The 26,802-nt window shown below is 50.8% G+C and overlaps 2 protein-coding genes across 3 annotated transcripts; one reads left to right on the top strand and one right to left on the bottom strand.

Moving 5' to 3' along the window:
* Positions 1-408: 408 nt before the first annotated feature.
* MARS2 (methionyl-tRNA synthetase 2, mitochondrial) lies at positions 409-7,124 on the bottom strand. The gene is made up of 3 exons (XM_063346833.1): positions 6,895-7,124; positions 6,413-6,747; positions 409-1,629 (listed from the first exon to the last, which is right to left on the bottom strand). Exons 1-3 carry the CDS (start codon positions 7,100-7,102, stop codon positions 418-420), a joined length of 1,755 nt encoding a protein of 584 aa, XP_063202903.1. The 5' UTR covers positions 7,103-7,124; the 3' UTR covers positions 409-417.
* Positions 7,125-7,187: 63 nt separating this feature from the next.
* Positions 7,188-24,958, top strand: AIFM1 (apoptosis inducing factor mitochondria associated 1). 2 transcript variants are annotated; one of them, XM_063345985.1, is made up of 17 exons: positions 7,188-7,336; positions 9,851-9,978; positions 12,028-12,118; positions 13,048-13,077; positions 13,997-14,109; positions 14,241-14,371; positions 15,162-15,252; positions 15,859-15,943; positions 16,580-16,656; positions 17,873-17,981; positions 18,681-18,788; positions 19,830-19,918; positions 19,999-20,139; positions 20,691-20,833; positions 22,691-22,815; positions 23,395-23,591; positions 24,731-24,958. In XM_063345985.1, the coding sequence occupies exons 1-17, from the start codon at positions 7,246-7,248 to the stop codon at positions 24,800-24,802; spliced, it is 1,821 nt and encodes a 606-aa protein (XP_063202055.1). In that variant the 5' UTR covers positions 7,188-7,245; the 3' UTR covers positions 24,803-24,958. The 2 variants fall into 2 exon arrangements, with proteins under 2 accessions (XP_063202055.1, XP_063202054.1); XM_063345984.1 differs by lacking the exon at positions 9,851-9,978 and adding an exon at positions 8,847-8,989.
* Positions 24,959-26,802: the final 1,844 nt, after the last annotated feature.

Below are 26,802 nucleotides of genomic sequence, written 5' to 3'. Positions count from 1 at the left end.
AGGCAAGAGGGGTCTCTAGTGGAGCCCCAAGTCTGCACAGGAAGAGTACCCTATTTTAAGGGGATAAATATTCACCTCAGATGCTTTTTATGTCCCATAAAATACATCAGGGAAAAAAAGCAGCAATATTCAAGCCCTAGGCTGTGCCTTCAGTGCATTGTTACCATCTTACCCAATTTAGGTGTTGCTCCAAGGCTGTCACCCAGCAGCTCTCGGAGCCCTCAGCCCCGCTCACACACCAACCTGCCCAGGGGTGTCTGTGTCCCACGGTGGGCACAAACCCACACCAGTCACCTGGGCAGGACAGCACAGCCCTGCTCAGCCGGGTCTCCACCCACCCACTTTCTACCACCACCAAGGGATGGGAGGAACATGCTTTTAACAGAGACAAGATTTTCCAGGAGTTCCCGGAGGCTTTTATTTACAGCAGCTGTTTGTCAGAGACTGGAGCTTCTTGGTTTCTATCTGATGCTGACGCTGTCTTGGCTTCTCTAGTCTGTGAAACAAGACGCCGGTGTCAGGGCCAAGCTCTCTCCCTTCAAAGGGACATGGTTTCCCATCGTAGCGTGGCAGAAATGTCAAATTGGAGAGACCTCTCTCTTCTGGCTCAACAGCCAGCCTGGAGAGCAACCTGTCCGCAGTGTGCGGGATCACAGGCTGCAGGAGCGTCCCATAGACACGCAGGCACTCCAGCGTGACGTGGATGATGGTGTCGAGCCAGAGCTGCTCTGCAGGGTCTCTGCGGTCAAGTTTCCAAGGCTTGTGTCTCTGGAAGAAACCATTGGTCTGCCTGACGCACAGGGCAATACATTCTAAAGCCTTGTAGATCTGGAAACCTTCAAAGTAACTAGCCACCTGCAGAGGCAGAGAAGCCACAGACGCCACCAACTCATAGTCCTCAGCGGAAGCCCTACCCAGGCCTTTTGCCTCCCTGTAATCCGAGACCTTTGGAAAACAAGACTCTGAGAAACAAGGGTAAGTGTTGCTGGGGTTAATGCTGAGGGCTGTTGAGCGATTGAGAAGCCCCCCAAGCGCATCGGCCAGTTCTGAATTCACTAGTTTAACCACCTTCTCGTCATAATAGTCACAGTCCCGCTCGGGTACGCCCTGCCTTAGCAGGAAGTACCGAAATCCATCTAACGTGTACTGGCCAATGCAAGCAGCGGGGTCAATCACGTTGCCCAGGCTTTTGGACATCTTCTGCCCGCGGACAGTCCAGTGGGAGTGCACAAAGATTCTCTTGGGGGGGGGCAGTCCCGCTGCCATCAGCAGTGCCGGCCAGTAGACGGCATGAAATTTGAGGATGTCCTTGCCCACAACGTGGTGCGCAGCAGGCCACCACTCGCCATGTGTCTCGGGGTAGCCCACCACGCTCAGGTAGTTCACCAAGGCATCTACCCACACGTAAATGGTTTGGGTTGGGTCACTGGGGACAGGGATGCCCCATTGCAGCCGGCTTCTCTCCCGAGAGACGGACAAGTCTGGCAAGTCCTCTTCCAGCCAGCGGAGCACACGCTGGTAGAAAGGGTCAGGGGCAATGGCGCCGGGGTTGTCCCGCAGCCAGTCCCGCAACGGGTCCCGAAACGCCGAGAGCCTGAACATGTAATTCTCCTCTTTGGTCCAGTGCACCTGGGAAGGCAGGAGAGAAAAGAATTACGGCCCAAACGCCCTGCAAACAGTTGTACAATTTGCACAGGGAATTCTTGGTGTGGAGTTTGTCTGCATCCGGGTGTGCTTCCCACCACCTGTGAAGCCCCTGGCACCTTTCCGTGGCTAGTGGGAGCCTCCTCTCCTGTCACCGCCTCCCTGGGTTCCCCAGGACAACACGTGAGGCCTTCAGCCCTTGCGACGGCTCAGCACTCTGCTTTCAAAGATGCTTGTGCCCCCAGGGAAGAAATACCTTTCTACCAGCCAGATTTGTGTGTCATCAGGCAAGAATTATGGAGATGAGAATACGCTTTCTTAAAAATGTAGTTATGCAATAATAGTAGAAAATCATGAAAAGACAAAATGTCATTTTTTTGTCGTTTTGTTAATTACTGCCTTACTAACAATCCCGGTGGGTGCCTCTGCTTTTCTCCTAGGCGCTACTTTCCTCTTTTTCCCCATCCCGCGGTTTTGGCTGGGATGAAGGTGACTCGCTGGCAGCTGGTGCGGTGCTGGGTTTGCGTTTGGGATGGGAGTGGTGTTGATGGCACAGGGGTGGTTTTCGTTGCTGCTGAGCTCTCAAGGTCTTTTCTGCCCCTCACACCACCCCACCAGCGAGCAGGCTGGAGGGGCACAAGGAGCTGGGAGGGCACACAGCCGGGACAGCTGAGCCCAAGTGACCAAGGGATATTCCATGCCATGTGATGTCACGCTCAGTGTATAAAGCTGGGGAAGAAGGAAGAGGGGGACGTTTGAAGTGATAGCGTTTGTCTTCCCAAGTCACCGTTACGCATGATGGAGCCCGGCTTTCCCAGGGAGGGCTGAACACCTGTGTGCTGATGGGAAGCAGGGAATGAATTCCTTGTTTTCCTTTGCCTGTGGGGCTTTTGCTTTACCTATTAAACTGTCTTTATCTCAACCCACAAGTTTTCCTTATTTCCCTTATTTCCCCCACTGGGAGTGGGGGAAGAAGTGAGCAAGTGGCTGCATGGTCCTTGTTACCAGCTGGGGTTAAACCACGACAGCATCTTAGTTGCCAACTTTGTAAGCTGTAATCGTGTTAGAGTACTGACAGCACTCCTCCCACACGTTTAAATTCATTAAATGACACATTTAGCTAAAACAATGAAAACTTTGTGAGTAGATACGGTATGAGTGAGCTGTGCAAAGGCGCTCAAGAGATCTATGGCTAGGTCAAGAATTCTTACATTTTAAAGCTAAATGAGGCCCTAAGATAAGAAAGTATGGGCTGTGGCATCACGCAGCAGAGTTTCCGTTTCTAGCCCTGAACCCAACAACTTGTGACTGCGCCAGAAAGTGCCTCGCTCTCAATACAAGCAGTAGAGAACCTAGCACAGCTCAGGCTGAGACACCCTAAGGAATAACTAATCTGAGTGGTACATACCCTACGGAATAATTAATCCTAGGGGTACAAAATGCCGTTGTGATGTAGTTGAATTTACTTTATTTCAGTAGCAGCCAGTAGCAAACGCTATCCTTCCTTACTTGATTAGAGGGTCACCCCCAAAAAAATATTCTTCCCTACACAAATCTTAAAAAGTTACACAAAAATGTTTTGGTTCCCCCTGAGCTCCCAAATTCTTTATGATTTTCCATAATCTTTTTCAGTTTCTGGGTACCAGCCCTCAACACTCCGCTCAGGAGTCACTCTGTCACGCAGAGCCAATACAATGTCCTCCATCCAATATTCCCTTTTACACAGTCCAGTGATCCTTTCGGTAACAACCTAGGAGGCAAAAGCCATCTCAAAGCAGGAGCTGCAATCATTTCTTCCGAAACGCTGACCACGTCTGGTGTCTGGCTCTGAAGAGCCCACCTCACGTCCCCTGCCAGGTGCCAAGAGCTGAGCTACCCGTCAGCTCGCCACCTGCAGAAAAGGCAGTTGACAAGTGTGTAGAAAGTAGTTCAGCGGCAAGAGGAAAAGGGATTAGAAACAGGCTGTCTCCTGAGAACTGCGAAGTTAGGGCCTGGAGCATACAGAGAGGTTGATTAAGGGCAGAGTAATTATAAGAACCTGCAAAACCGGTGTCTCTGTTCAAGGCTTGCCTGCAAACAGCTACTGGAATATCTGCCCTGCAGAGAAACGTGCGTGCCGTCTCCCCTGACCTTCAAACTTGAGAGCACGGGATAATTCAGAAAGCCTCTAGTCCGGCCTCCCGCTCACAGCAGGGTCACCTACGGGGTTAGAACAGGTTACTCGGGCTTCAGCCAGGCACATATTGAAAACCTCTAAGGATGGAGACAGCAGAACTTCCCCAGGCCTGTTCTGCTGCTTGGCCGTCCTCATGGGGAAAAAGTTTCTCTGTAAATCCAGTCTGAACCTCTCTTGTTTCAACTTACTCCCGATCTCTGATCCTCCTGCCACGTACCATTAGAACCTGGCTCCATCTTCTTGATGACCTCCTCGTAGCTACTGGGGAGCTTCTGCCACTAGGCCCTCCAGAAATCCTGTCTTCTGTAAGGCTTAAGAAGCCAGCTCCCTCAGCCTCTCCTCAAATGGCAAGTGCTCCAGCATCCTAACCATCTCGGTGGCCCCCCGCTGAACTTCCTCCAGTTTCTGAACTGAGTTTCCTGTATTGGGGGATGGAAAACTGGATGCAGTACCCAGATGTGGTCATTTGGAGTGCCGAGTAGAGGGGAATAATCACGTCTTTTTATCAGATGTTGCTCCAGTTCATATAGCCCGAGAAAATCCTGTTGGCTGCCTCTGCTGCCAGGGCACGCTGCTGGCTCACGTTCAGCTTGTTGTTTACCAACCCCACAGGGCTTTGCAGTGTGCTCCCTGAGCGCTCAGTCCCCAGCTTCAGCTCAATTCCTCCTCAGAAAGAGAACCCGTGCAGCCCCACATGCACCAACTGTCTCTCGGCTGGACCTGAGCAATGAATGCCTTAAATGCAGCTCCCCTCCCAGCAAACAGAGAACGCCACACAACTCTACGGATAAACTAATCCACACCCCATACCAGAACGAACCCATAAAACAAGAGCAGTGGAGGTGGGACGGGCCCTCCACCTCTCCCCAGCGCCACAGCCTGCTCACAGCAGGGCTGGCACCAGCCAAGGGCGACTGGAGCTTTATCCAGCCAAGGCTGGGACACCCCAAGGACAGGGCTCCCCCACCTCAGTGGGGACCTGCTCCAGGACTGCACCACCCTCCTGGGGAAAGAGCTTATCCTAATGCCAGGCCTGAGCCCACAGCACAGCTTGTGGCATCATCACCCCTTGCTCTAGCACCTGGCGCCCCGAGAAGCAAATGGCTTTGTGCTCTTCGTAACTGCCCTGTGAGGAGGTGGTAGGCTGCTCTTAGCTTGTCCTTTCGCATCCTGTTTGCCAAACTAAACCGGCCCAGTTCCCTCTACCTCTTCAAGGCCTGTGCTGCGTACCCTGACCACACTGGGAGCCTCTGGTGGCTCCTCTCCAGCCTCTCCGCAGATTAAATGACACAAAAGCACAGTAATAGAGTGAAGAAGGAGGATCATTTCCTACAGAACAGTCTTTGATCTCTCAGTGTTCAAGGAAGACCTGAAGAACATCATTCAAAAGTGAGCTATACGTTTTCACCCACAGGCTCTGCTGGATACCAAAAATCAGACACTCACCAGAAGTATGGGCTTTATGGCATGTTGTAAACTCCCCCTTTTCCTTCCCCAAACCCTCAAGCAAACTGTCTCTTTCTGGTTGGAGATAAACACCCACCATCTCTTTCCACCACCTTGCAAGATCTCCTCTGCACCACGCACGCTACCGTTTCTCTTAGACAGTTTGATGTACAGCTAAAGCAAGTCATTGTTCTCAGGGTATATTTGACTTTGAAGCCTGCTGACTCTATTTTAGATCTAAAGAATGATTTCTTTCCCTGGAAACTTCATCTTTTCCCCAACTACGTTAGGTGCTTTATCAAGAGATATTATTTGCCTACAAACCTCTTTCTGTGTGAGCCAACACTCCCATGCCCCAGCCTCATAGAAATATGACAAGAGCATAACCTCTGCTTAGCTCTGAAGCATGATTATCTGCAATGGCTGGATTAGATCACGTAACTCCCGACACCTTACAGAAAATGCAGAGGCAGAGAGACTCTTGGTTGGCTACCATGCTTCTAGTTGCACTGCTATTCAGTCATCAGACTAGACCACAGGCAGATGAGGTTACGGTGTTTTATGTAGGGCTCAAACCCACGTAACACGACTGATTAAAAGTGTCCAGAGGCCAAACTGAATTGCCTCACAAAATAGGTCTGAAATTCCAGACACCCAACGAACACCTCAGTTATAAACACCTTTATCCTTCTGCACAGCAACCTTATTTCATCACCACTTTAAAATGCTACTTCCAGGCCACCAGCCTGTGGAACCCAGCAGCATCCTTCCCATGGCACATGGCTGAAATCTGCATCTCCTGGCTGGGGTTCTGGCAGCTCTCCCTTGCACAGTCACACACCACTAGAATCACAGAACGGTTTGGGTTGGAAGGGACCTTAAAGATCATCTAGCTGCAAGCCCCCTGCCCTGGGCAGGGACACCTCCCACTAGACCAGGCTGCTCAAAGCCCCATCCAGTCTGGTCTTCTATAAACACAAAAGAAACATTCTATGAAATGCAGGTGAATCTCAGCAGACATGGATTACAAAAGGCTACTGGAAGCACTAAACACCCCCAAATTTGTCCAGACCAGACCAAGAGACGAGTGTGCAGTGCTTCCACAGGACCGGCCACCCTTGAAGAGAACAGTGCTGCTGCCATTACCTGATGGCCGGTCTCCAGTGACACCTTGCAGGGGCGTCCCTGGGCGTCCCTGCGCTCGGCCAGCTGGCTCTCCGGCAGGAAGCACTCCTCGGGAGTGCAGTACCAGCCCTCGTAACACCCTTTGTAGAGAGCCCCGCCATCCTGGAGGGCCCCCCAGAAATGGCGCACAGCTCGCTGGTGGTGGGGCTCGCTGGTGCGGATGAAGTCTGTGAAGGAGACGGCAGCCTGGGTCAAGGCTTGGCGGAAAAGGCCCGAGACCCGCTGGCAGAGCTCCGGCGGCGACGTCCCCGCCGCGGCCGCGGCCTGCTGGATCTTCAGCCCGTGCTCGTCGGTCCCTGAAACGGCAGAGAGGGCCGTGGGGAGGAAGCCCTGGGGCCGCAGGGGCCTGGGGACGAGCCTGGGGACACGGGGGACGGGGACAGGCCCGGGGGAGGTGGGGGAGCCCCGGGGAGGTGCCGGAGGTTGCTGCCGCCCAGGCTCACCTGTGGAGAGGCGGCCCGGGCCGGCGCCGCGGAGGCCGCGGTGGCGGTGCAGCGCGTCGGCGAGCAGGGCGGAGTAGAGGTGCCCGATGTGCGGCGGCCCGTTAGCGTAGAAGATGGGGGTGGAGAGCAGGAGGCGGCGGCCCGGGCCGGGCCCGGTGGAGGCGGCGCGGCGGAGCGGGCGCGGCAAGCGGCGGGGCGGTCGCAACATGGCAGGGCCGCCACCGAGACGGCGGGGCAGAGCGGCCGCCCGGAAGGGGCGGGCTCGAGGGGCAGCAGCCAATGGGGAGCGGGCGGCGGCGCAGGCGCGGTGCGGGGCGGCGGGGCCGGCAGCGGCGGGAGGCGACCGGCGACATGTTCCGCTGCAGCGTGGCCGCTGCTGCGGGGGGGGTGGTGCGTGCCCTGCGCCCCCTCAGCCCCGCACCGCGGGGACGAGCCGCCGCAGGTCAGTCGGGGCCGGCACCGGGGTCAGTCTGCCCCGGTACGGCGGCGGGAGCGCCGGTGGGGCCCTGCCGGTGCGGTAGGCCTGAGTCCGGGCGGGGGCTCCGTGAGGGCGGCGGGAGCGGTCCCCGTAGCTGGCTTCCTCCCACCGGCGGGTCCGGGCGCCCCTTCCCGCGGCCAGGCGAAGCGGCGGCCCGGCTCCCCCTCCCCGCCGGGCCGGTGACCGAGGGGACAGACCGCGGTCGGGGACCGCCGGTTTCCCGAGCTGCAGCTCGCTCGGGGGCTCTCGGCTCCCGTTAGGCGGACAGAGGGCAGCCGTCCTTCGGCTCCGGCGGCGCTGACCGCTGCCGGATGAAGAGGCAATTTGACATAATTAGGCAAAAAAACCGCTTTCGGCAGCGGAAGGGGCGCGGGGCCATTGCTCTGCCCTCGGAGCACCGAGGCGCCGGGCGGCTCCGCTCCACCGCCGGAGGAGGCCGGTGGGTGGGAAACGGCGCGGTGGCGGCACGGAGCCGGGGCGCGGGGCGGGGGGGCTCGGCCCCCGGGCACGGGGGGGAAAACTTGTGTGTTTTGGGAACCCGTGGGGTGGCTGGAGCCGTTCGGCAGGTTTGTATCCCTTCGGATGGCCGCGGCTTTGCTGCGGGTTTGTCTCACAAAGGTGCGCGTTTGGGCAAAGGGGGCAAAGGGGTTCAGCAGGTTGGTGTCGGGGGAGGAGGGTGTTCCCTGCGCGGGTGGGAACGAGCTCTGCAGCCGAGCTGGGAACGGCGCTCGGAGCCATCACCGCCACCGCTCCATTTAGAGACCTAATTGGGACAGGCGGGAGTCTGTAATTAAATTGTAATAAAAAAAAAAAACAAAACAACCTCCCCGTTATATAGCTGTTCGGCTAGATGCGCTCTTTGCCTGGCTGGCATGCTGGTAATGCCCTCACCTGGGTTGGCAAGCCCTGCTGCTCCTTTTCATTTGGGATCCCCCTTCTGTCAGCAGAAGCCTCTTTCTGCTCATAGTTTACCTTGGTGGAATAATCAGCGTTGGCAAAGGGCCTGTTTGCTGGTATAACTGTACCTACCGCTCGCCCTAACCAGGTTACGCTAGCCTCTGCTCGCGCGTGGCCGAGCAAAGTGCATCTGTAGACCTCCACCGAGAGGCCGAGAGAAGGGCGTAAGCACAGCGAACGTGCAGTACGCGCATCTGTGATGTGCTCTGCCAGCGATATGTAGCTCGAAGGCTCCTTCAGCTGGAGACAGGCTTTCTAGCTTCCCAGTAGATGTTTCTGCTGTTAATTTGTTCAGTTAGTCTTTGATCTTACAGATGTTTTTGGTTTCCACAGCTGCCTGGAGCCGTTTGTTGTGGCAGAGAATAATATACTGCAGTCACTCAGATGTGGTACCGGGCGTTTCAAACAAGTAGCTTGTTTACTTGGTTTCAGAAATTACTTGGTCTCTAAATTTCAAAACATAACTCTGTATTGACAGTCTTTTTGTGTTTTTTCTCTAATAAATTGTGTTCCTTAGGCAACTTGTTACAGCGCTGGAATGTTCCCATAAAACTGCAGATGAGCAGACAAGTGGCTAGCTCTGGTGTGCCCGGGGGCAAAGGCGATAGTTCTGTTTTTGTCCTTATTGTGGGCTTGTCAACATTGGGAGCGGGTGTCTATGTAAGTAGAAAGGTAGCTCACGGAAAGAAGCTGCAATACATCTCTCCTGTCAAGTGTTCGCTGTACTTCAGCTAATTCTACTTAGCTTTTTATCTCTGTAGCTATTTCATCCTTCAGAAAACTTCACGGGGAGCTAACTGAGCTGGCTGGAAATTAACTTTATGATAATTATTTTTTTACTGTAATTTCAGTTACTTTTTAATATTTTTTTTACTATAAAGGCACTGTTTTTTTACATTCTATGATCAACCATGGTTCTGTCCGTTGTCTTGTATGTGATAGTAGCATATAGTTCAGGGGCAGTTTTATGGCATATACTTTTCATACCAACGTAAACCATTCTTTGCCAAATCTCAATTCAGAGCATCAGTGTTCAGCTTGTGTAAGTACACCAAAGCAACCCAAAAGCGGTGAGCACGCATTTGTGTCCTTCTCAAAAGATTCAAAAGAATAAAGCTTTTCAGCCCAACTTAGAGAGTAAATTACGTTCAGGCAGCTGAAGAGCAGCCGCGTTACCTAGGAGTGGAAGGGTCCGAAGTTTACATCACACAAATCTTTGTTTCAAAATTCGTTCTCTTAGAGGATCATATTAATTAAAAGTTCTAAGTCCTGATTTTCTCCTAATGAAACTCTTCGCATGCAGAAGGCTCCTGGGAAATAAAAAAAAATAAAATATCAAAATGGTGCACGGAGGAAAAGTCTTTTCCTGTTCCCTTTACCTTCTTGTGCCTTTTGTGACAAACAAGGTAACTGAAATTACAAAGGACATTCTGCTTTTCCCAAGATCTGTTTAATCAAGAATCCTTCTTAATAGTCCGCTCTTTCCCTCTCTTCTCTTTCATTGCCTGTCTTCACCTACAGTTTTGCAATGCCATCATCTAAGATGCCCTTCTAGATCACTGACGTCTTCAGGTGTTCCTGGCAAAGCTGGCAGCAACCTATTGTTATACTTAATTGTAGGAGGAACAGTCACTGGGACTGGAGCTTATGTAAGATGCTTAAATAAATGTGTTTTAATTGGGTGAGAGGGCGGGGGGAGGGTACCGTTCTGTATGTCACACCAAGTTCGCCATTTACTTCAACTTAACTGTCTTTGTGCCTCCTGGCCTCAGACGCTTAATGTCGGGGAACGTTGACAAATAATTTAAGCTTACAAATTTGATATTCTCAGTGTAGTTCTTAGTGTGAAAAAAAATTGCTTTGGAATTAAATTTTCTATATTAGATTAATCTAAAACCAGAACTGGCCATCTTCGATTTGTAACCATCAGAAAGGCACAAATTAACACGTCCATTCTGATACCAGTAATGTTGGCATACAGGAAAAGGAGATAATCAACTAAATATAAGCATTCCAGAGAAAAGAAAACTCGTCTGTGATTTCTTCAGAGAAGAGGATGGAAATATCACTCTGATCTGGCAAAATACACAGCTATATTTCTGACTAGAAAGAACTTGGCATTGTCCTTTGGGAAAAGTTTATCCTGAAGACCTGATTTGGAATTTTGCATGTATATAATGGTCATTTTTTTTTTTTCTAAGGGATCAGATTTAATTTGCTAGATGTTGCCCTTCAGACTTGCTTAAAAAATTCATGGTTCTGCTTGCAAAAGCGGAGGTAGTTTTGTTAACCTTGACTTTTATATGCTTAAGCAAAAGGCTTTGAAAATATCGTCTTGCGTTTCAGCACTGATGAGTTCCTGTTTTCTGCTATTTTTGACATTGTTTCAGTTCCCTGGATATGCTTTTGTCTGCCTGTGCTCGTTTCTGTGCCTGGCATTACATTCCTCAGTTCTCGTTTGAGACTATTTGCGATGTCGGAAAACACCTTTTTGTGGAGACTGGAAAAATGCAAAATGTCTAGGGAGTAAAAGAGATTTCAGTTCCCCAGAGGAATTAACTTTTGTTCAGACACAGTTTGGATGTCATAACACTCGGTTAGCTAACAGCAAGCGGTTTGGCATCAGCTGCAGCATTACCTGTTGTGCCTTTACATTTAAGAGGCTTTTATTTCTTGCTGGAAATGTTCCAGTTTTAATATTCTTCCACAACTCAAAATCCAGTAATTGGATAGACAGTTGTTTCAGACTGTCTTGATAGGGTTTTTTTCTCTTTTATAAGAAAGTTAATGTTGTGCACACGTGATATGGATTACCAGCAAGGCTAGGTTTTGCCTTTAAAAAACTGCTTGCTTCCCTCTCATTTGTTAATTGGGGGAAAATATCATGCTGTGACCTGCTTCCAGCAGTCTCGTTGTCTTTTGCTCCTCTACATTTCGTGTTAACTTCCAAGAAAAATTGGTAGTCTTAAAAGACATTCCCTCCTTGTCCGCACCACCAAATTGTATCCCCAGAACACGCAGACTGTGCTTATACTGTTTAACAGACAAATAGCCGGAAGGTCAGCGTTCGGACACGGGAATCTCTTCCAGCTGAAGGCAGTTACCTAGAAGAGCCACGTTCCCGTGTCCGAGGAGTGCTGCTAACATCAGTGATGTTACCGCTGCTCCCACCCTGCCTGTAACATCTGGCCCAAGGAGAGCCAGTGCGGTTGTTTACTTGTTCTCTCCAGCTGCTCTAGGTTTTTGAAGCTGGGATTTGCTTTTTGCCGTGAATTTGTCTTCCTTTTCTGCAGCCTTGTGTTAGGCCTTGGCGCACGGCACAGCTTGCAAATAGCCTTTTGGGGTTTGTTTGACTGCGTTTGCTTTGTTGGACCTGGTTCCTCTTGAAAGAGGTCTGCGGCCCAAAGGCCAAACACCTGCAGAAAGGTTGATGCTTGCTTATGGAAAGCAACCAGGCCACTGAGATCCATCATATGGAGAGCAGATAATTTTCTGAGTGCGTTCCTCTGGTAGCTATGCATACGTACCTTTATGGGCACTTTTTTCAGTGAGGTATGTTTTGATCTGTGTGCTTTAATTGAAAGCAGACGGCTTTTCTGAGCAAGCAGGATAGACAAAAGCCTGTCGAGGGGGAGAGGCAGAATTGTGCCTTGATGCTGTAAGATATGCAAGGTAAAAATCTCCTTGTCTCTCTCCAGGTATACAGATCATTGAGAGAAAACAAAGAGCGATTCACCAGCCGTGTCACAACAATAACTGCGCGATCTCAAGACAGTGAATCGTCTCCTGGTGGGTACTAGCCTGCTAGTTCTAGGTTTGGGCCTGTTTTTTGTAAGCTGTGAACTTGAGACCTCTAAAACAAATGGAACAGAGCCTTTCTGAAAACACAGGTTAGCATAAGCTGCGCCTTCACAGCATTGTCAATTCCCGGCGCATTCTGTTGTTTGTGAGCTCCCATGTCTTCCCCGCACAGAAGATGGTGCTAGCTTTCCATGACCCAGAACAAGGCTCTGTTTTACAGATAATCGTGAGGATAAAGTAGGTTATCTCTCAGGGCTCCTTCCTGCCGTTTATGCCTTCTGTGATAAAAGGAGAAAAGAGTTAGCCCCGCTTTTGGTTTTTACCCTTACGCAGTCTGGCAGAGACATTGTGATTCCAAAGGGATGATATGGTCTGCCAGCACAAAATCCTGTCCCGTGCATAGTGGGCTGGGCCTGCAAGAAGTATCGTGCTTGGGCTACCATGTAGAGGGAGGAATTGGGACAATTAGTGAGGCTCTTGATGATGCTTTGTGGGCTCTGTGTGGACCACAGACCTTGAAGGTATCTTTTAAATGTGCGAGATCTCAAGCTGCTGTGTCCGAAGCGTTGAGGTTGATACACTTCCTACTGACAGTGGCTTTAGGTGATAGAGGATAGGGTGCGTTATGTCGCTTTACTAGGAAACCAACAGAAAGAACATCCTGCAGACAGGACAGCAAACGGCTTGGTTTGAGGGAGAGGATAACACGTGTTTGTCAGGGTTGAGGCTGGAGAGCAGAGTGAGAGCCTCAATGCTGAAGCCGAGGTCTTGGTAAGTCGACGTTTCTGGAGAGTTGGTCCCTTTAGAGCGGAGGTAATCCTGTGGTCTCCCTGAGTCAGCCCGGAGCCGCAGCTTCCCAACTGGGATATCCTTGGTAGCCTGTGCTTCGCCGAGTAAGTCAGTGTCTTCTCTTCCAGGTACGGATGCTGCTTCTCGGGGCACAAGAGGTGAGTCTTGATGGTAATATTTAACTGACTGTTTTATTCCTACATACGGTTTAACCATGTGTTGCTTAGAAACGGGACCTCCATGTGGGAGGAAGTGCATTCTGGTAGGGACCCGAAAGTTGGCCTCCTTTCAGAATACAATTACAGAAAAATTTGCCTTGGCATTTTAGGGAACTTTACTTTCTTATAAACCGTTCTCTGAATGGCCAGTGCAGAGTTTTGGTCTTGCTCACAAGTTGATTTGTGTTCCTAAAGATGACATGCAGCTAGATCGAACACTTTGCAGTTTGTATTTTCCAAATATAACTTTGAAAATTGTTTTCTGGTTTGAATGACACCCAGGCCATATCTCTTCTCCTGGTGCTTGAATAATCTTTTGGCTAAGTCCCTCTTGCTAGCTTAGCAAACTGGCACTTGCTGTAAAACCCAAATGTTGGACCTCTAGTGCAGTGTTTGGCCAGAATAGAGGCCAAACATGTTTTTGCTATCCTGAATCTACTGTACGGAGTGTGTCCTGATGTCACACGAAGCTTCTGAAATTGTGTATTGAATGCGGGAAGTGAACTTTGTGGGTCTTTGATTTTGCAACCACATCACCCAGCTGTGCAAATGTAAGCAGCATTCTTTCCTATTCCAAAACTCTGCCATTGCCAAGGAGCTCAGCTGTGCAGATCTAGCTTACAAAAATTAACTTGCTGAAATCTGACAGTTTGATGTATGCAGGGAGCCAGCTTTGAGTGAAGCAGCAGCATAGTGCTTTATACTGGGATGGAAGGGAAGGGGAAGAGAAGGTATTCGAAGGGCAATTTGCCAAAGGAGGTCTGTATGTGACAGGCATCTGGTGCCATACTCTGTTCCTTGGGGCTGGGCTGTTTTCCCTGCTGAGTTTGCAGTAAGCTGTCCGGTCTGTCACCTGCAGCTCCGGGGGCTCGCCCTGAGGTCCCGTCTCACGTTCCTTTCCTGCTGATCGGTGGAGGAACTGCTGCTTTTGCTGCTGCCAGATCCATTCGGGCTCGCGACCCTGGTGCCCGGGTAAGAGATGCCCTGTTTTGGAGCAGAGCTGTGCGGATGGCTGAGTACTGTGCTTGCTTCAGAGCCTCTGTTGTGTGTTTTGCCATTTGCCTGCCATTGGTACAGCTGATGTGTTTAATGACCGATTAAAGGTGCTGATTGTGTCTGAAGATCCTGCCCTGCCCTATATGCGTCCACCTCTTTCCAAAGAACTATGGTTTTCAGATGATCCAAAAGTGACAGAGACTCTGCGGTTCAAACAGTGGAATGGCAAGGAGAGGAGGTATGTGTCACTTACGGGTAGCAAGGATGAAGGAGGTGTTTAAGGAAAAGTTGACCATGATCAAACTGCTCTTGTGAGAGAGCCACTGCAGAGCTATGAGGGACCCGAGTGCTGTGTGGACAAACCGCTGGGTAGATTTTTGTGTTTGCCTGCTCCAGAGAGAGCCCTGGGGTGCGTGTGTGCCTGCGTGCGTTGTCGCTGGGCTGATGGAAGAGGGGACGGAGCAGTGCATGCTGTGTGCAGAGCCCGTGTGGTGGTCTGCGCTGGAGCAGCTGACTGACTACCCTGTGGCGTCCGCGAGTCTCCCTGACGCAGGCTGCAGACTGGTGAAGCCTGGCTTCCCAGAGACGCTGAGATGTTACAGACAGGTCAGTCGAGCACTAAGAGCAGACCGAAAGGTGTGGCAGCGCTGGCAGTTGTCAAGAGTGCTGTTTTGCACATGTGAGTTAGCTCAGTACTTAATACCTCATGAGTCTTGCTGTGATTGCCTCAGACATGCACCACCGCTGGCAGAAATCCTGTGAAAGAAGTTAATAGCAACGGTGAGGGTTTAAAGTAGAGCTCCAGGGACCCTGGATCGTATTGGATTCTTGTGACTTTTGTGATAAAGCCTTACTGTTCTAAACCCTTGAACTTCAACAGTGTGAAGACCTTAATTTTTAAAAATAGGTAAATAAGAATTCTGGAGCTCGTTATGGATGCATAGAGTTATCTTTGTATCATTGGTAACTGCTGAATAGCTGGTATCGCGGAGAGAGTGGAACCCGTTTGATAATGGAGCTTTTTTCAGTATATATTTCCAGCCACCGTCATTCTATGTGCCTGTTCGTGATCTGCCTTTCGTCGAAAATGGTGGAGTAGCAGTTCTCTGTGGCAAGAAGGTGGGTACAGCACTCGCTGTTGTTCTGGCGTCATACGCTTCTTCCCAAGCAGAGCCTGTGCTCTAAGCTGAAACTAAACAGCTGTAGCTGGTGGTGTGGAGGGTTGGCTGAGGAGGAAGGAGAGCGTGTACAAGTGTGGGAAAAGTGTATATGATGAACTAGGCTATGTATCGGTCAGAGGGTGAGGTAAGGAGAGTAAAATGATCCAAGTAATGGGTTATAATATGAGCAAAAGCATGGTGCAGAAGCAGCAGGAAGGTGGAAAAGTTTATGTGAGGCTTCTAATATATTTTCTTCCTCAGTTTTTATATGTTTCTGAAATAAAATTTAAGGGACTCCTCTTACTGCTGAGCTGCACTTGGTGTCTGAGTCCATTTCTTAGACTCAGATCCTGGGAAGATCAGCCTGATCTATGATGGTTGCCAAAGATGTTTTCTTAATTCCTACTTCCAGTCTTCTCCTTTCCCCACTCCTACCCCCCCTAAACTTAAAGGTGGCAGAATGTTACTTCCAAGTTTGCTTCTCTAATGACTAGTCTGTGCAGTTGAACTCAAATGGCCTACAGCCCATGGAAGCTTGAGCTCTCCTGCTTGTTTAATTTTGCAGGTTGTGCATATGGATGTTAGAGGCAACACAGTGAAACTCAATGATGGTACCCAGATATCCTATGACAAATGTCTAATTGCCACTGGTAAGTTTTTGGGTTTTTTCCTCTTTGTTCTTTGTCTTGTCACAGCCTTTTTATTTCAGTGGCATTTATTTGACAAGAAAGTTTCCACAGTATGCGTCAGACACTTGGCAGAGCAGTCACGTGAAGGACAGTCATACAGACAACCACGCCACTGGGTTTTTCACCTCCCTCACATCAGCCAGCTTCTCTGGGACGTTCAAAGTTTTGTCCTGTGCAAATCAGCAGGGAAGGAGGAAAAGGTGACTTCCCCAGTAGCCCAGCAAGGAGCTCCTGCCTAGGCCAGCCTCTTCAAATCCTGCCTGCAGCAGCAGCGAGCAGAACAACCGGCTCTTGCTTGGGCAGAGCACTGCTGCAGCACCTAACGCTGGGAGTTGTGCAGCCCCCTGCGGATAAAGTGGAGCTGGCTGTCTCCAGTCAGCGGAGCAAGGTGTGAAGTGTTAGGTCTTTTTGCCCTGGGTGGCTGTTGGGTCACCTACTGCTCACACAGAAGGTCTTTCATGTTAAAAACCCAGACAGCAACAGGAAATAGAGCATAACAGTTTGCGAAGCACAGTCCGGATCACAGCTTTGCGTTGTCTGGGTAGCCAGTGGCATGGCCATGGTATCATTAGGCTCTCTTTCTGCCCTTGTCCTCAGGTGGTTCTCCAAGGAACTTACCCGCCATTGAAAGAGCAGGAAAAGATGTACAACAAAGGCTGACGCTGTTCCGAAAGGTAATCTCCAGGTGCTGCTAGTCCTGGGGTGAGGCTGAAAAATAATCAGAGCCACTACCACTATTTTCAGCTTTTTAACTCTTCTGCTTTGGGCCCAGGACAGCCTTGCCTTGGCAGCTGCTTCCCCCAGCTGGTGTCCAGGAGTCCATTTGCTATTTATTCCTTTTCCCCAGGCAGGTAAACAGGGTAGAGTCTGCTAGGCCGTTCTTCTGTTTGCCTCAGGCCTGAGAGCTGTAATAATGTGTGATTTTTTTTTTATTATTTTTTTTTTTTTAGTTTCCCTTCTGTATGACTTTGCTGCGCCTTCCAGGCCTTTTAAAAACAGGAGCAATGTAAGGTCTGCGAGTCCGTTTGGACTGTAGGCAGGGTGTGCCTTCAGGACCGCGAGCAGCCGCAGGAAGCTAGCGTAGTGCTCCGGCCCGACACACTTCTGGAGTAAGTGTATGCCGCAGTTCGGCAGCACACGGGCGAGAGGTTGGCCTTTGGCCTGAGCCAGGACAGAGACTACTCTCATGCTCCGAAATTTTAGCTGAGTGTGAAGTTGAGTGTTCATCTTAGCTCTCGGATTGGCTTCGATAGTTTTTCTGATGAACCAATAAGCTGATATCCGTGCCTCCTTCCTGGCATTTCTTCACCTTCATCCTGTGCCTTGGGACAAAGTGAATAAAAGACGTGGAAGTCAGTCAATGGTCTTCTGGGTTTTTTTGCTGCAGAGTTGCTTTTTATTGACATACTGCACTTGCTTGAAAGCACGGCATTTAGAACAGGCATGCAGCCTTCTGCTTGGTCCAGTTCAGGGAATGACTCAGGAATAGGAAGCCTTATGGGACCTTTCTGTTCTGTGCCGGGCTTCCCCTAAGGTCTGGCCCGCTCAGCTGCGGGAGGGGACAGATGGGTGATGCGAGCTGTGCCATCCTTGTAGTACTGTGTGGATGTGCTGCAGTACCTCTGTGTCTAGAAATTTCATTGTCATTTTTCCTGAAAGTTAGGGGAAACTGCAGGACTCTGAGGTTGCCTGGACAGGGCAAAGTTTGCACAAACATTAGGAAGCCTCAGAGTTTTGTCTGTGCAATAGACGAACAAGAGGAAGGAGCAACAGGTTTCCCTTTCTAAGCTGGAGAGAGACTTGCTTTTATTTCAAAGGGAGAAATTGGAGAAAAATATGCCTGCCATTCCTCTTGGAGGATATTTAAAATGAGAATAAATCTTCTTTCAGATTGAGGACTTCAAAAGCCTGGAGAAGATTTCAAGAGAAGTCAAGTCCATCACGATTATCGGTGGGGGTTTCCTCGGCAGTGAGCTGGCCTGTGCTCTGGGAAGAAGAGGTAAGTGTGCTTCTGCAGGCAGCTGGTCTTCAGCTGGCACCTTGACAGAAGCGATAGACATTGACTGTAAGCAGCCGGGCATTAGAAACGTCCTTTTCATTCCCCGACTGCTGAGTGTTTGCACAACCTGTGGTTTGCCTGAAGTAACCTTAATGCACGTGTGTTTTGTTGTCTGTGTGGCCTGACCTGATTTTCCATTTTCCCTCTCGTTAGCTGTCAAACAGCCCCTGACCACAAAGGTTTCTGTGAGCTGGGGCCTCTGGAAGCTCTGCAGTTGCTCTGCATGTTGCAAAGTCATTCCACCTTGGAAAAAGTTATATTTGCTCTCTTGACGCTAAAAGCCACCCTAAAATGATTATGCCAAAGAGGTGGTGAACCACTGGATTCTTGCTGTCAAGGGTGCGCAGCTTTTTGAGTAGTGTCTTTATGATAATTTTTTTAATAAGAGAAGTTTTAAGTAAAATACTTAGTATTTTGGGGAAAAGCCTGCTGTCTGATATCCTAGAGTTTGCAGGTGTGTGTGAAACAGCGGACAGTCACTTTGTGACTCCTGTGGAAAATCTGGGAGCCAGAACTCCGAGTTTTGGAAACTTCTGTCAAGCTCCTTGTGTAAAGTAAAGCATATGCTTGTGTCCTGAAGTCTGTGCTGCTGCTCTTCATCCCTGGTTGTAAGAAGCCTGCTCTTTGCTTTCCTTCCAGCACGAACCAGAGGCCTGGAGGTGATTCAGCTCTTTCCAGAGAACGGCAATATGGGCAAAGTCTTGCCTGAATATCTGAGCAACTGGACCACAGAGAAAGTCAGAAGAGGTGAAGCTACACTTCAGTGCTCCTCCTCGGCCAGAGGCAGAGCTGTGCTGTTTAGGCCAGTGGCTGCTGTAGCTCTTCCTCGTGAAATACAGCTCTCTGCCGCTTGTGACAGTGGAGCCCCAGGAAGGCTGGGTCCCTTGCAAGGTGGCCTGGGTGCAGAACAGAACAAGCTGCGGTTCAGGCAGCGTGGGTAGCACAGAGCTGCCGTGAATCTCTGGCTCCTTAGGAGTTCCTCTGGGACAGCCAAGCAAATCTACGTGCTGGTGCCAGTGAGATTTTTCCCTCTGTTCCTGCACAGAATGATCCCTACTGCCATACTTGGAGTTATTTAACGGCCTCTGTAGTCTGGAACCAAAGTTGCCTTACAATAGCTGCCTGTCCTCTTCTGAGTTGCTCTAGCCTCGAATAACGTTACTTCTGACAGCCCAATGCAGTCATCCCAGAGCGACTTTGCGAGAAGGGTCGGGTAGCCCCACACCTTATGCGTACACCTTTGTAAGGCCAGCTGCTCTAGTGTTTAGCTGATAAAGTTGGTAAGGATCTGAGACACCTTTCTTCCATTTGCCGTATCGAGTGCGGAATCGATTCCTGTGCAGTGGTAGGTGGAGTGGGGAGAGAGGGAGGAGGGCTGTAGCTTGGGCTGCAGATTGCAGGGGCTGATAACCCCCAGGTCTGAGTTACATTCTGTTGTTATGGAAGTTGCCTTGTCGGACCTCTGGGTCTGGCTGTGACAGAGCAGTCGGTAACTGGATGTCCTTGGTGCCTGAAGACCTGCCTTGGGGAGTTCTTTTGGATGTGACCGTGTCATCATATGAGACTTGTACTTTTGGTTATCATTTAAGTAGCTCTTTCAAACTTTTTAGCCGGGGTTCTTTCTCACACTTAACTCAAACTGCTGGCACATGCAGCAAAGATAAGGTGGTCCCTCCCTTGGTTCCTCACCTGGCCGCTGCTCTGCCCACAGCAGCACCAAAGATGCCCCTTCAGCTGAAATCTGTCTGCCCCCGAGCAAGCAGTTTTGTTTCCTGTGTTTTTTTCCAGAGGGCGTTAATGTCATGCCTAATGCCGTGGTCAAGTCTGTCTCTGTCTCTGGCAATCGGCTGGTGATTAAACTGAAAGATGGCCGAAAGGTAAATTTAAAAGCAGGGAGAGGGTGAAGTTGGCAGGGGCATTGAGAGGATTAAGATAATAATGACGAATTCCCAAACAGGTGGAGACGGATCATATTGTGGCTGCAGTAGGGCTGGAGCCTAACGTGGAGTTAGCAAAGTCAGCTGGGCTGGAGGTGGACTCGGACTTCGGAGGGTTCAGGGTGAACGCGGAGCTGCAGGCACGCTCCAATATCTGGGTGGTGAGTACGTGCAGAGGAGTTTCCCGTCTGCTGGTTATGCTGATGCCGTCAGAATACACACGCTTATGGGGGCTGGGAGACCTTGATTAGGTGAATGGGGCAAAAAATAGCAAGTAACGAGACCAATTGTAGTGCAGATCCTGCCGGCAGCCGTGGAGTCTGTTCATGCACCACGGCACGCTTCGTTGCTGTGGTAACGACTCTGCGAGTTTTTGAATATTTATGCTGTGTAAGAGGAGTTGGGGTAACCTAAAGATAGCACGGATTACTCTGTTGCGTAAGAGTCCCTTTGGTGGGAGTCGAGACTTGGATTCCTCTGGAAAAATATACCTGGTGCTGTCTTATTTTTCCAAAGATCAGTGAAAAGTGCTGAGAAACTGGGACTTTTGTAGCCTGGGGAAGTGGGAAAAGGCAGTGGGGGTGTTTGGGGTTTGTCAGAAAAACTCAGTTCGTAGTTCCGCTTTGTTCTCTTCCCAAAGCCTTTTTTGTTTGTGCATTAATTTAAGCTTTCGGTGTCAATGTTCAGTCCTCACAGAATGGTTCTTGTTAAGGCAGGGGATGCTGCTTGCTTCTATGATATCAAACTAGGCAGGAGACGTGTAGAGCACCATGACCACGCTGTCGTGAGCGGAAGACTAGCCGGAGAAAACATGACAGGAGCTGCAAAGCCCTACTGGCATCAGTCCATGTTCTGGTAACGTTGATTCCTTCTTTTGCCATTTCTTATTTGGCCACGGGGCAGGAGCTGTGACAAGATACACCTTGTAGAGGTTTCTGTTTCCAGAGTGTAGTGAAATTACTTCAGCAAATACCTTGTATGGCTTGTCCCCAGAAGCTCAGGGAATGGGAGGGCATTTGAGCGTCCGCTGCTCTGCCCTGACCTCTCCGAAATGTTTTTCCTTCCTGCAGGATCCCAGTTTCTCCCTGAGTCCTGCTCAGTGAAGGAAGCAGCAATAAAGAGCAGCCTCTTTCCTCAGAGGTGGCTAATTTACAGGCTGGGCTTAGCAACAGCTTTTCTGTTGCAATTATCTGAAGCTCCCCAGTGCAATCTGTTGGTGTCAGTTGTGTTGCACCTCTGCTGATTAGCCGAACTGACGCTTTAGTAGCGATACATCCCTGCATCCAGGAGTGTACGTGGAAGTTTGTTGTTTTCCAGAGAGGGGTATCAAGAAAAGAGACAGTTCTGCTGTATCTCTGAAGTTCTTTTTAAAACAAAACACAAAATCCGCCAAACAAACAAAAAATAACACCCCAAAAAAATATCCCAAGGCCTGTTATCTCAAGATCAGAAATGCAAAGGTAGCAGGAATTTTAACTATAGGGAAAGGAGTTTTACTTTTCTCGGAGAAACCCCCTCAAAAATAGTTCTTTACGACTTGCTGTCATTTACCTGGACGCTTGGTCTATGCTGCACGGGCTCTGGACCCAGAAGAGGGTCCTCACGTCACTTCTAAACGAGGAGACAGAAGCATCCATTCTAATGGTGCGCTTTCCTCAGGACGCTCTGGCGGTGACACAGATGCGGGCAGTCGGGGCACGGGGAGTTGCGGTCTCGTGTCTTGCTGACAGGTGTTAACTCGGGGGTTTGCCGGCCCTCACCGAGTGAGACTTCCTTCTCCCGCGCTAAAAAGCTGGCAAACGGCAAGAGCTCCTCTTGCGTCTTTCCAGGATGTTCAGGATCCCTCCTGAGCTCTGACTGACCCACTGCTGGGTGCCGGCTCTGCGCACCTGGCATGTTGCCGGTACTCCTTCCAGTAACCCCAGTCTGTGCTGGAGGATTCTGGCCAAAAAGGTAGCGCTGTACGTACAGAGACAGCCAGACTGGTTTGTGGGATGCATTTATTGCCTCAGCATCGTTGGGAACACTTTAGACACATTGTACTTACTGGGCCCCAAACCACACCTGCTTTGACTCCTATGAGCACCCCGGTTCAAATTCAGCTGCTGCTCAGTTCAAGGAGGTGTTACAGCGTGTGGTCTTCTCTTTAACATTCCTTCAATGCTTTTTCTGAAATATACACTAAATAATTGTCTGTGCTGCAAAGTCTAGTACTTGTAACTCGGCACTGCCAGGAGTTTGGTCAAATGGTCTTGCCAGGACCCAGAGGAACGCTTGCTTCTGTCCCAGCTCTGTCTCCTCGGCCCGTTCCTGCTAAGGAGGCACACAGAAGATTTGTCCAAGTCCCTGCTAACTGCGTCCTGATCCTCACATTTGAGTGCTGAGGTCAGATGGGCGACTTCCTAAAGGGTCGAGATGTATGCAGCTCTTGGAAGCCACCCAGCTTCCTTCCAGGGAGCAGGCCTTAAGTATTTAAAGTTTTTGTTCATTGAACTGGTTTCTTCGGAAACTGATGGCTTGGACATGCTGTGTCGTCACCCCTTGTTCCACCCTAATGCATGCAGAAGAGACTGATGTGTGTCGTTTCTCCTGCGTACCACGCTCTGTCTCGCACAACACCGTCTGTAAGGATTCGGGGCTGGAATTGCCTTGTATTTGTCTCACTAATGCTACAAATGATTATTTTTTTTTTTTTTTCCGCTTCATTTCTAGGAGCGATCTGGGCCCTAATGTAGGGTACGAAGCCATTGGCCTTGTTGACAGTAGTTTGCCAACAGTAGGAGTCTTTGCTAAAGCAACAGCAAAAGACACACCGAAAAGTGCAACGGAGCAATCAGGTAGGGCTGTGGTCGTGCCTGGGGGCTGTCTGCGTGCGTGGAGGCTTCTGCGTCTCGCTCCGTGTGGTGGCCGCGGCATCAGTCTCATCTCAGCGTAGAGCGCTAGGAGACACCAGTCTGTTCGCCTCTTTTCTAGACCAAGCTTTAAAGGCTGGTTTTGATATTAAAATGTGATTAAAACATAACATTCCTCCAAGAAGACACCACGTAACTCATTTACCAAAACTAAACCTTTTTTTCCCAGTGAAGCCTAGTTTCCTCCATAGCAATAAAATGATCATTTTTGCACGAAAGAGATCGTGTGAGTATAAGAATATTTATCTTGTATGTGCCACCTGGAAGAAATAGACTGTTCTGTCTCTTGCATTTGGTGGTGGAAGTTGGGAATTGTCAGCGTTGTGCTTCACCTTAGGATTGCTTCCTTCCATTGTTGAAACTTAACTATTGCTGGACACGACTCGAAGGAAAACACCTCAGTCTCTTACAGAACCCCTCTCTTTAGTCTGCTTTCACCGTCACAGGCAAATACCGCTGCCTCCTTCTGCACGGGGCGTTTGATATCTCTTGTCTTTGCGTTAGGGACGGGCATTCGATCAGAGAGTGAAACGGAAGCAGAAGCCTCGGATGTTCGCATCTCCCCAAGCTCTTCACCAACGCCTCAAGTTCCAAAGCAAGGAGAAGATTATGGCAAAGGTGTCATTTTCTACCTCAGGGATAAAGTTGTGGTAGGAATCGTATTATGGAACATCTTCAACAGGATGCCCATTGCTCGAAAGGTCAGTACAGGACTAGGCTGCTGAACAGTGAGGCTTGCTTAGGTGGGGGATTTCTCGGTGGAAAAATCAATCTACCAATTTAAAATAAGTAAATGCAGATGCTCTTTCTGGAGCAGAGCTGTGCAATGTCCAGTGGTAGCCCCGTCTCGCGTGGATTATGGGAGGTGTCCTTGTGCTCTTCTGCATGTTCAAAAGTTTTACAGAAACAACTTGAATCGGGTTTATCCTTCAAGCCTTGCCTTTGCACGGCTGAAATTTCAGGTCTGCAGTGAGTACAGGCAAGAATCACACGTGACTGAGCACCACAGTGAAATGTCCTGGTTTTGTGCTACTTTGTCTAACGTACAAGTGTCTAAAACACTGTCAAACGTCTGTCATCCTAGATACACGGCCACAAAAAGTCAGGGTTAGAAGCAGCCTTGAGTAGGTGCTTAGTCTGTCTCCATCCCCCATAGTCTGTCTCCATCTTCCAAGGTAAGATCAGCTGTACTTAGGTCATTTTTTTAACATCTTTGGAGAATTTCAGTAAAGTATAAACGTTATCCCCAGGTGATCTGGCCCAAAATGAACTCAATGTTGGAGGTTTCCCTTGGTATCTAATGCGAAGCTTTCGTGATGCAGTTTAAACCTGTTACTTCTCCCATCCCCGTGAAAGAGAAATCCTGTCCTTCCCTTAGCAGCCCCTTGCCCGAATCAGAGCCAAGTACCTACGGGCTCCTGGGCCTCTCGGTCTCGTTGCCTAAAAGATGGGCTTGCAAGTTTAAGCGCCTTACACTGGCTCCTCTCAGTCAGTGCGCAGAGACTGGCTCATCTTCCCAGAGTTGAGATGAAGCACTTCTCGAGGATACTTGTTGTCCCCAGCTGTAAAGGGAAATCCAGCCATCAGAAGCAGGGACAGTGAGGTTGGTTTTAACTCCAGCCATTCCTGTAGCCAGGTGATGCTCCCTTTAAGACTCCCATTCATTTTGGCTGCGGTAAGTACTGGTGTCGTGTCGTGGACTGCCTGAGTTGAGTTGTCACCAGCCCAGTTTCAGAGAGGATCTAAGAAATCCGTCACGTTGGCTGGGGACCATGCACAGTCTTGCAGCAGCGGCTCTTTCTAGTTCGTGCAGGTTTTAACGCGTTCTTCCTCCCTTCAGATCATCAAGGATGGGGAGGAGCACGATGATCTCAATGAAGTGGCAAAGCTTTTCAACATCCATGAAGACTGAACTCCGGAAAGTGACACTGCGATAGGAGTGAGTAGGGCAGCGGGGGCTGCCAGCTGAGGGCACCCCTTCATCGCGGACAACTTCCTCCAAGAACTTGTGAATATTTCCCCTCACCTAGAGTTCTAATGTTTGCACCAATAAATTCAGATTGTCTAAGTTAAATGCCTTCTTCCTGCACCTGTGCGTTGCCGGTTCTGAAAGGGCAGCGTGCCGCCTGCTGTTGGCAGTTTTTCCCCTCATACGGATGGCGGAGGAGCCCGCGGACCCGCCTCTCTCCACGCAGCACGTCCCAGCTGGTGAGCTTGCAGTCCTGCGGGCTGCGCGGGGGGCTCTGCCCTGGGCAGCAAGAGCCGCCTCTGCAGAAATAAAGTACATCCCCGCGGGATGAAATAGTGCAGGATGCAATGGCTCCCGTCTAGGCTGCATTTGGAGCCAGGGGCGAGCTCCAGCCTGGTGCCGGTTGTGAGGTGCGGCGTAGAAGGGGCGGGAAGAATAAGGAGAGAGGCTTAGAGTCGCTAAGGCAGGAGGGAAGGGAGTGTGGGAGCGACGGAGGAGGCGCACTAATGTGGGTCTGGAGAGGATGGGCTGGAGTGGGTGGGGAGAAGCAGCCAAGGGTGATGCTGGGCCCGGGGGGTACGATGGTGTCAGGAGCGTGTCATCAGCTCTCCAGCCACCCTGTGGGAATTTGGGTGCTTTCTGCTAACGCTGAGCCCTCGGCTGTGCGTGCCAGGTAAAAGGGATCCAGGAACGGGCCGCAGCATGGGACAGGGGCGTGGGAGGCGGAGGGAGAGGGAGCCTTTCACTGTGCCCTTGGAGACAGGCTGATGCCCTTGGCGTGTGAAGGGAAGGGTGTGCAGCTGAGGGTCTGCAGGCTGCCCCTGCTTCCCCTGCCACAAGGAGTGCTCCGGTGTTCCCAGAAGGCCCATCCTGTGGTGGGATGGATGGGGTGGATGGACCTGCACAGGCTTGAGAGGCGTGTCTGCGTGAACCTCATGAGGTTCAGCCAGGCCAAGTGCAAGGTCCTGCACCTGGGTCATGGCAATCCCAGGCACAAATACAGGCTGAGCGGAGAATGGCTTGAGAGCAGCCCTGAGGAGAAGGACTCGGAGGGGCTGGTGGGCGAGAAGCTCAACATGGGTAGGCACCGTGCGCTGGCAGCCCAGAAAGCCAACCGCATCCTGGGCTGCACTGAAAGAAGTGTGGCCAGCAGGTCTGGGGGGGGGGATTCTGCCCCTCTGCTCTGGTGAGACCCCGCCTGGAGTGCTGTGTCCAGCTCTGGAGCCCTCAGCACAAGAAGGACGTGGACCTCTTGGAGCAGGTCCATCTGAGGATGATGAAGACGCTCAGAGGGCTGGAGCCCCTCTGCTGTGGGGACAGGCTGAGAGAGCTGGGGGGGTTCAGCCTGGAGAAGAGAAGGCTGCGCGGAGACCTTCCAGCCCCTGCCAGTCCCTAAAGGGGCTCCAGGAAAGCTGGGGAGGGACTCTGGAGCAGGGAGGGGAGCCATGGGACGAGGGGGAAGGGTTTTCCACTGGAAGAGGGGAGACTGAGATGAGATCTGAGGAAGAAACTCTTTGCTGTGAGGGCGGTGAGCCCCTGGCCCAGGTTGCCCAGAGAAGCTGTGGCTGCCCCATCCCTGGAGGGGTTCAAGGCCAGGTTGGACGGGGCTTGGAGCAACCTGGGCTGGTGGGAGGTGTCCCTGCCCAGGGCAGGGGGTGCCACTGGGTGGCCTTTAAGGTCCCTTCCCACCCAAACCCTTCTGTGATCCTATGGTCTGCAATGGTTTCTGCTCAGGCTGGAGCTGCTCCTCAGCCTGAGGAACCGGTCCCTCAGCTGCAGGAAGGTGGTGCCACAGGCCGCGAGGTCCGGCTCGTCCTGGCAGGGCCTGGGCAGTGACCGGGGAGAGGACACCAGCCTCCATCCCGAAGTACCTCCAGGGATGGCGACTCCACCACTGCCCTGGGCAGCCTGGTCCAACGTTTGACAGCCCTTTCTGTGAAGAA

Source organism: Chroicocephalus ridibundus, chromosome 9 (genome assembly GCF_963924245.1).
Source record: "Chroicocephalus ridibundus chromosome 9, bChrRid1.1, whole genome shotgun sequence".
Taxonomy (NCBI): domain Eukaryota; kingdom Metazoa; phylum Chordata; class Aves; order Charadriiformes; family Laridae; genus Chroicocephalus; species Chroicocephalus ridibundus.
This window is presented reverse-complemented; position numbering and strand designations above follow the sequence as displayed.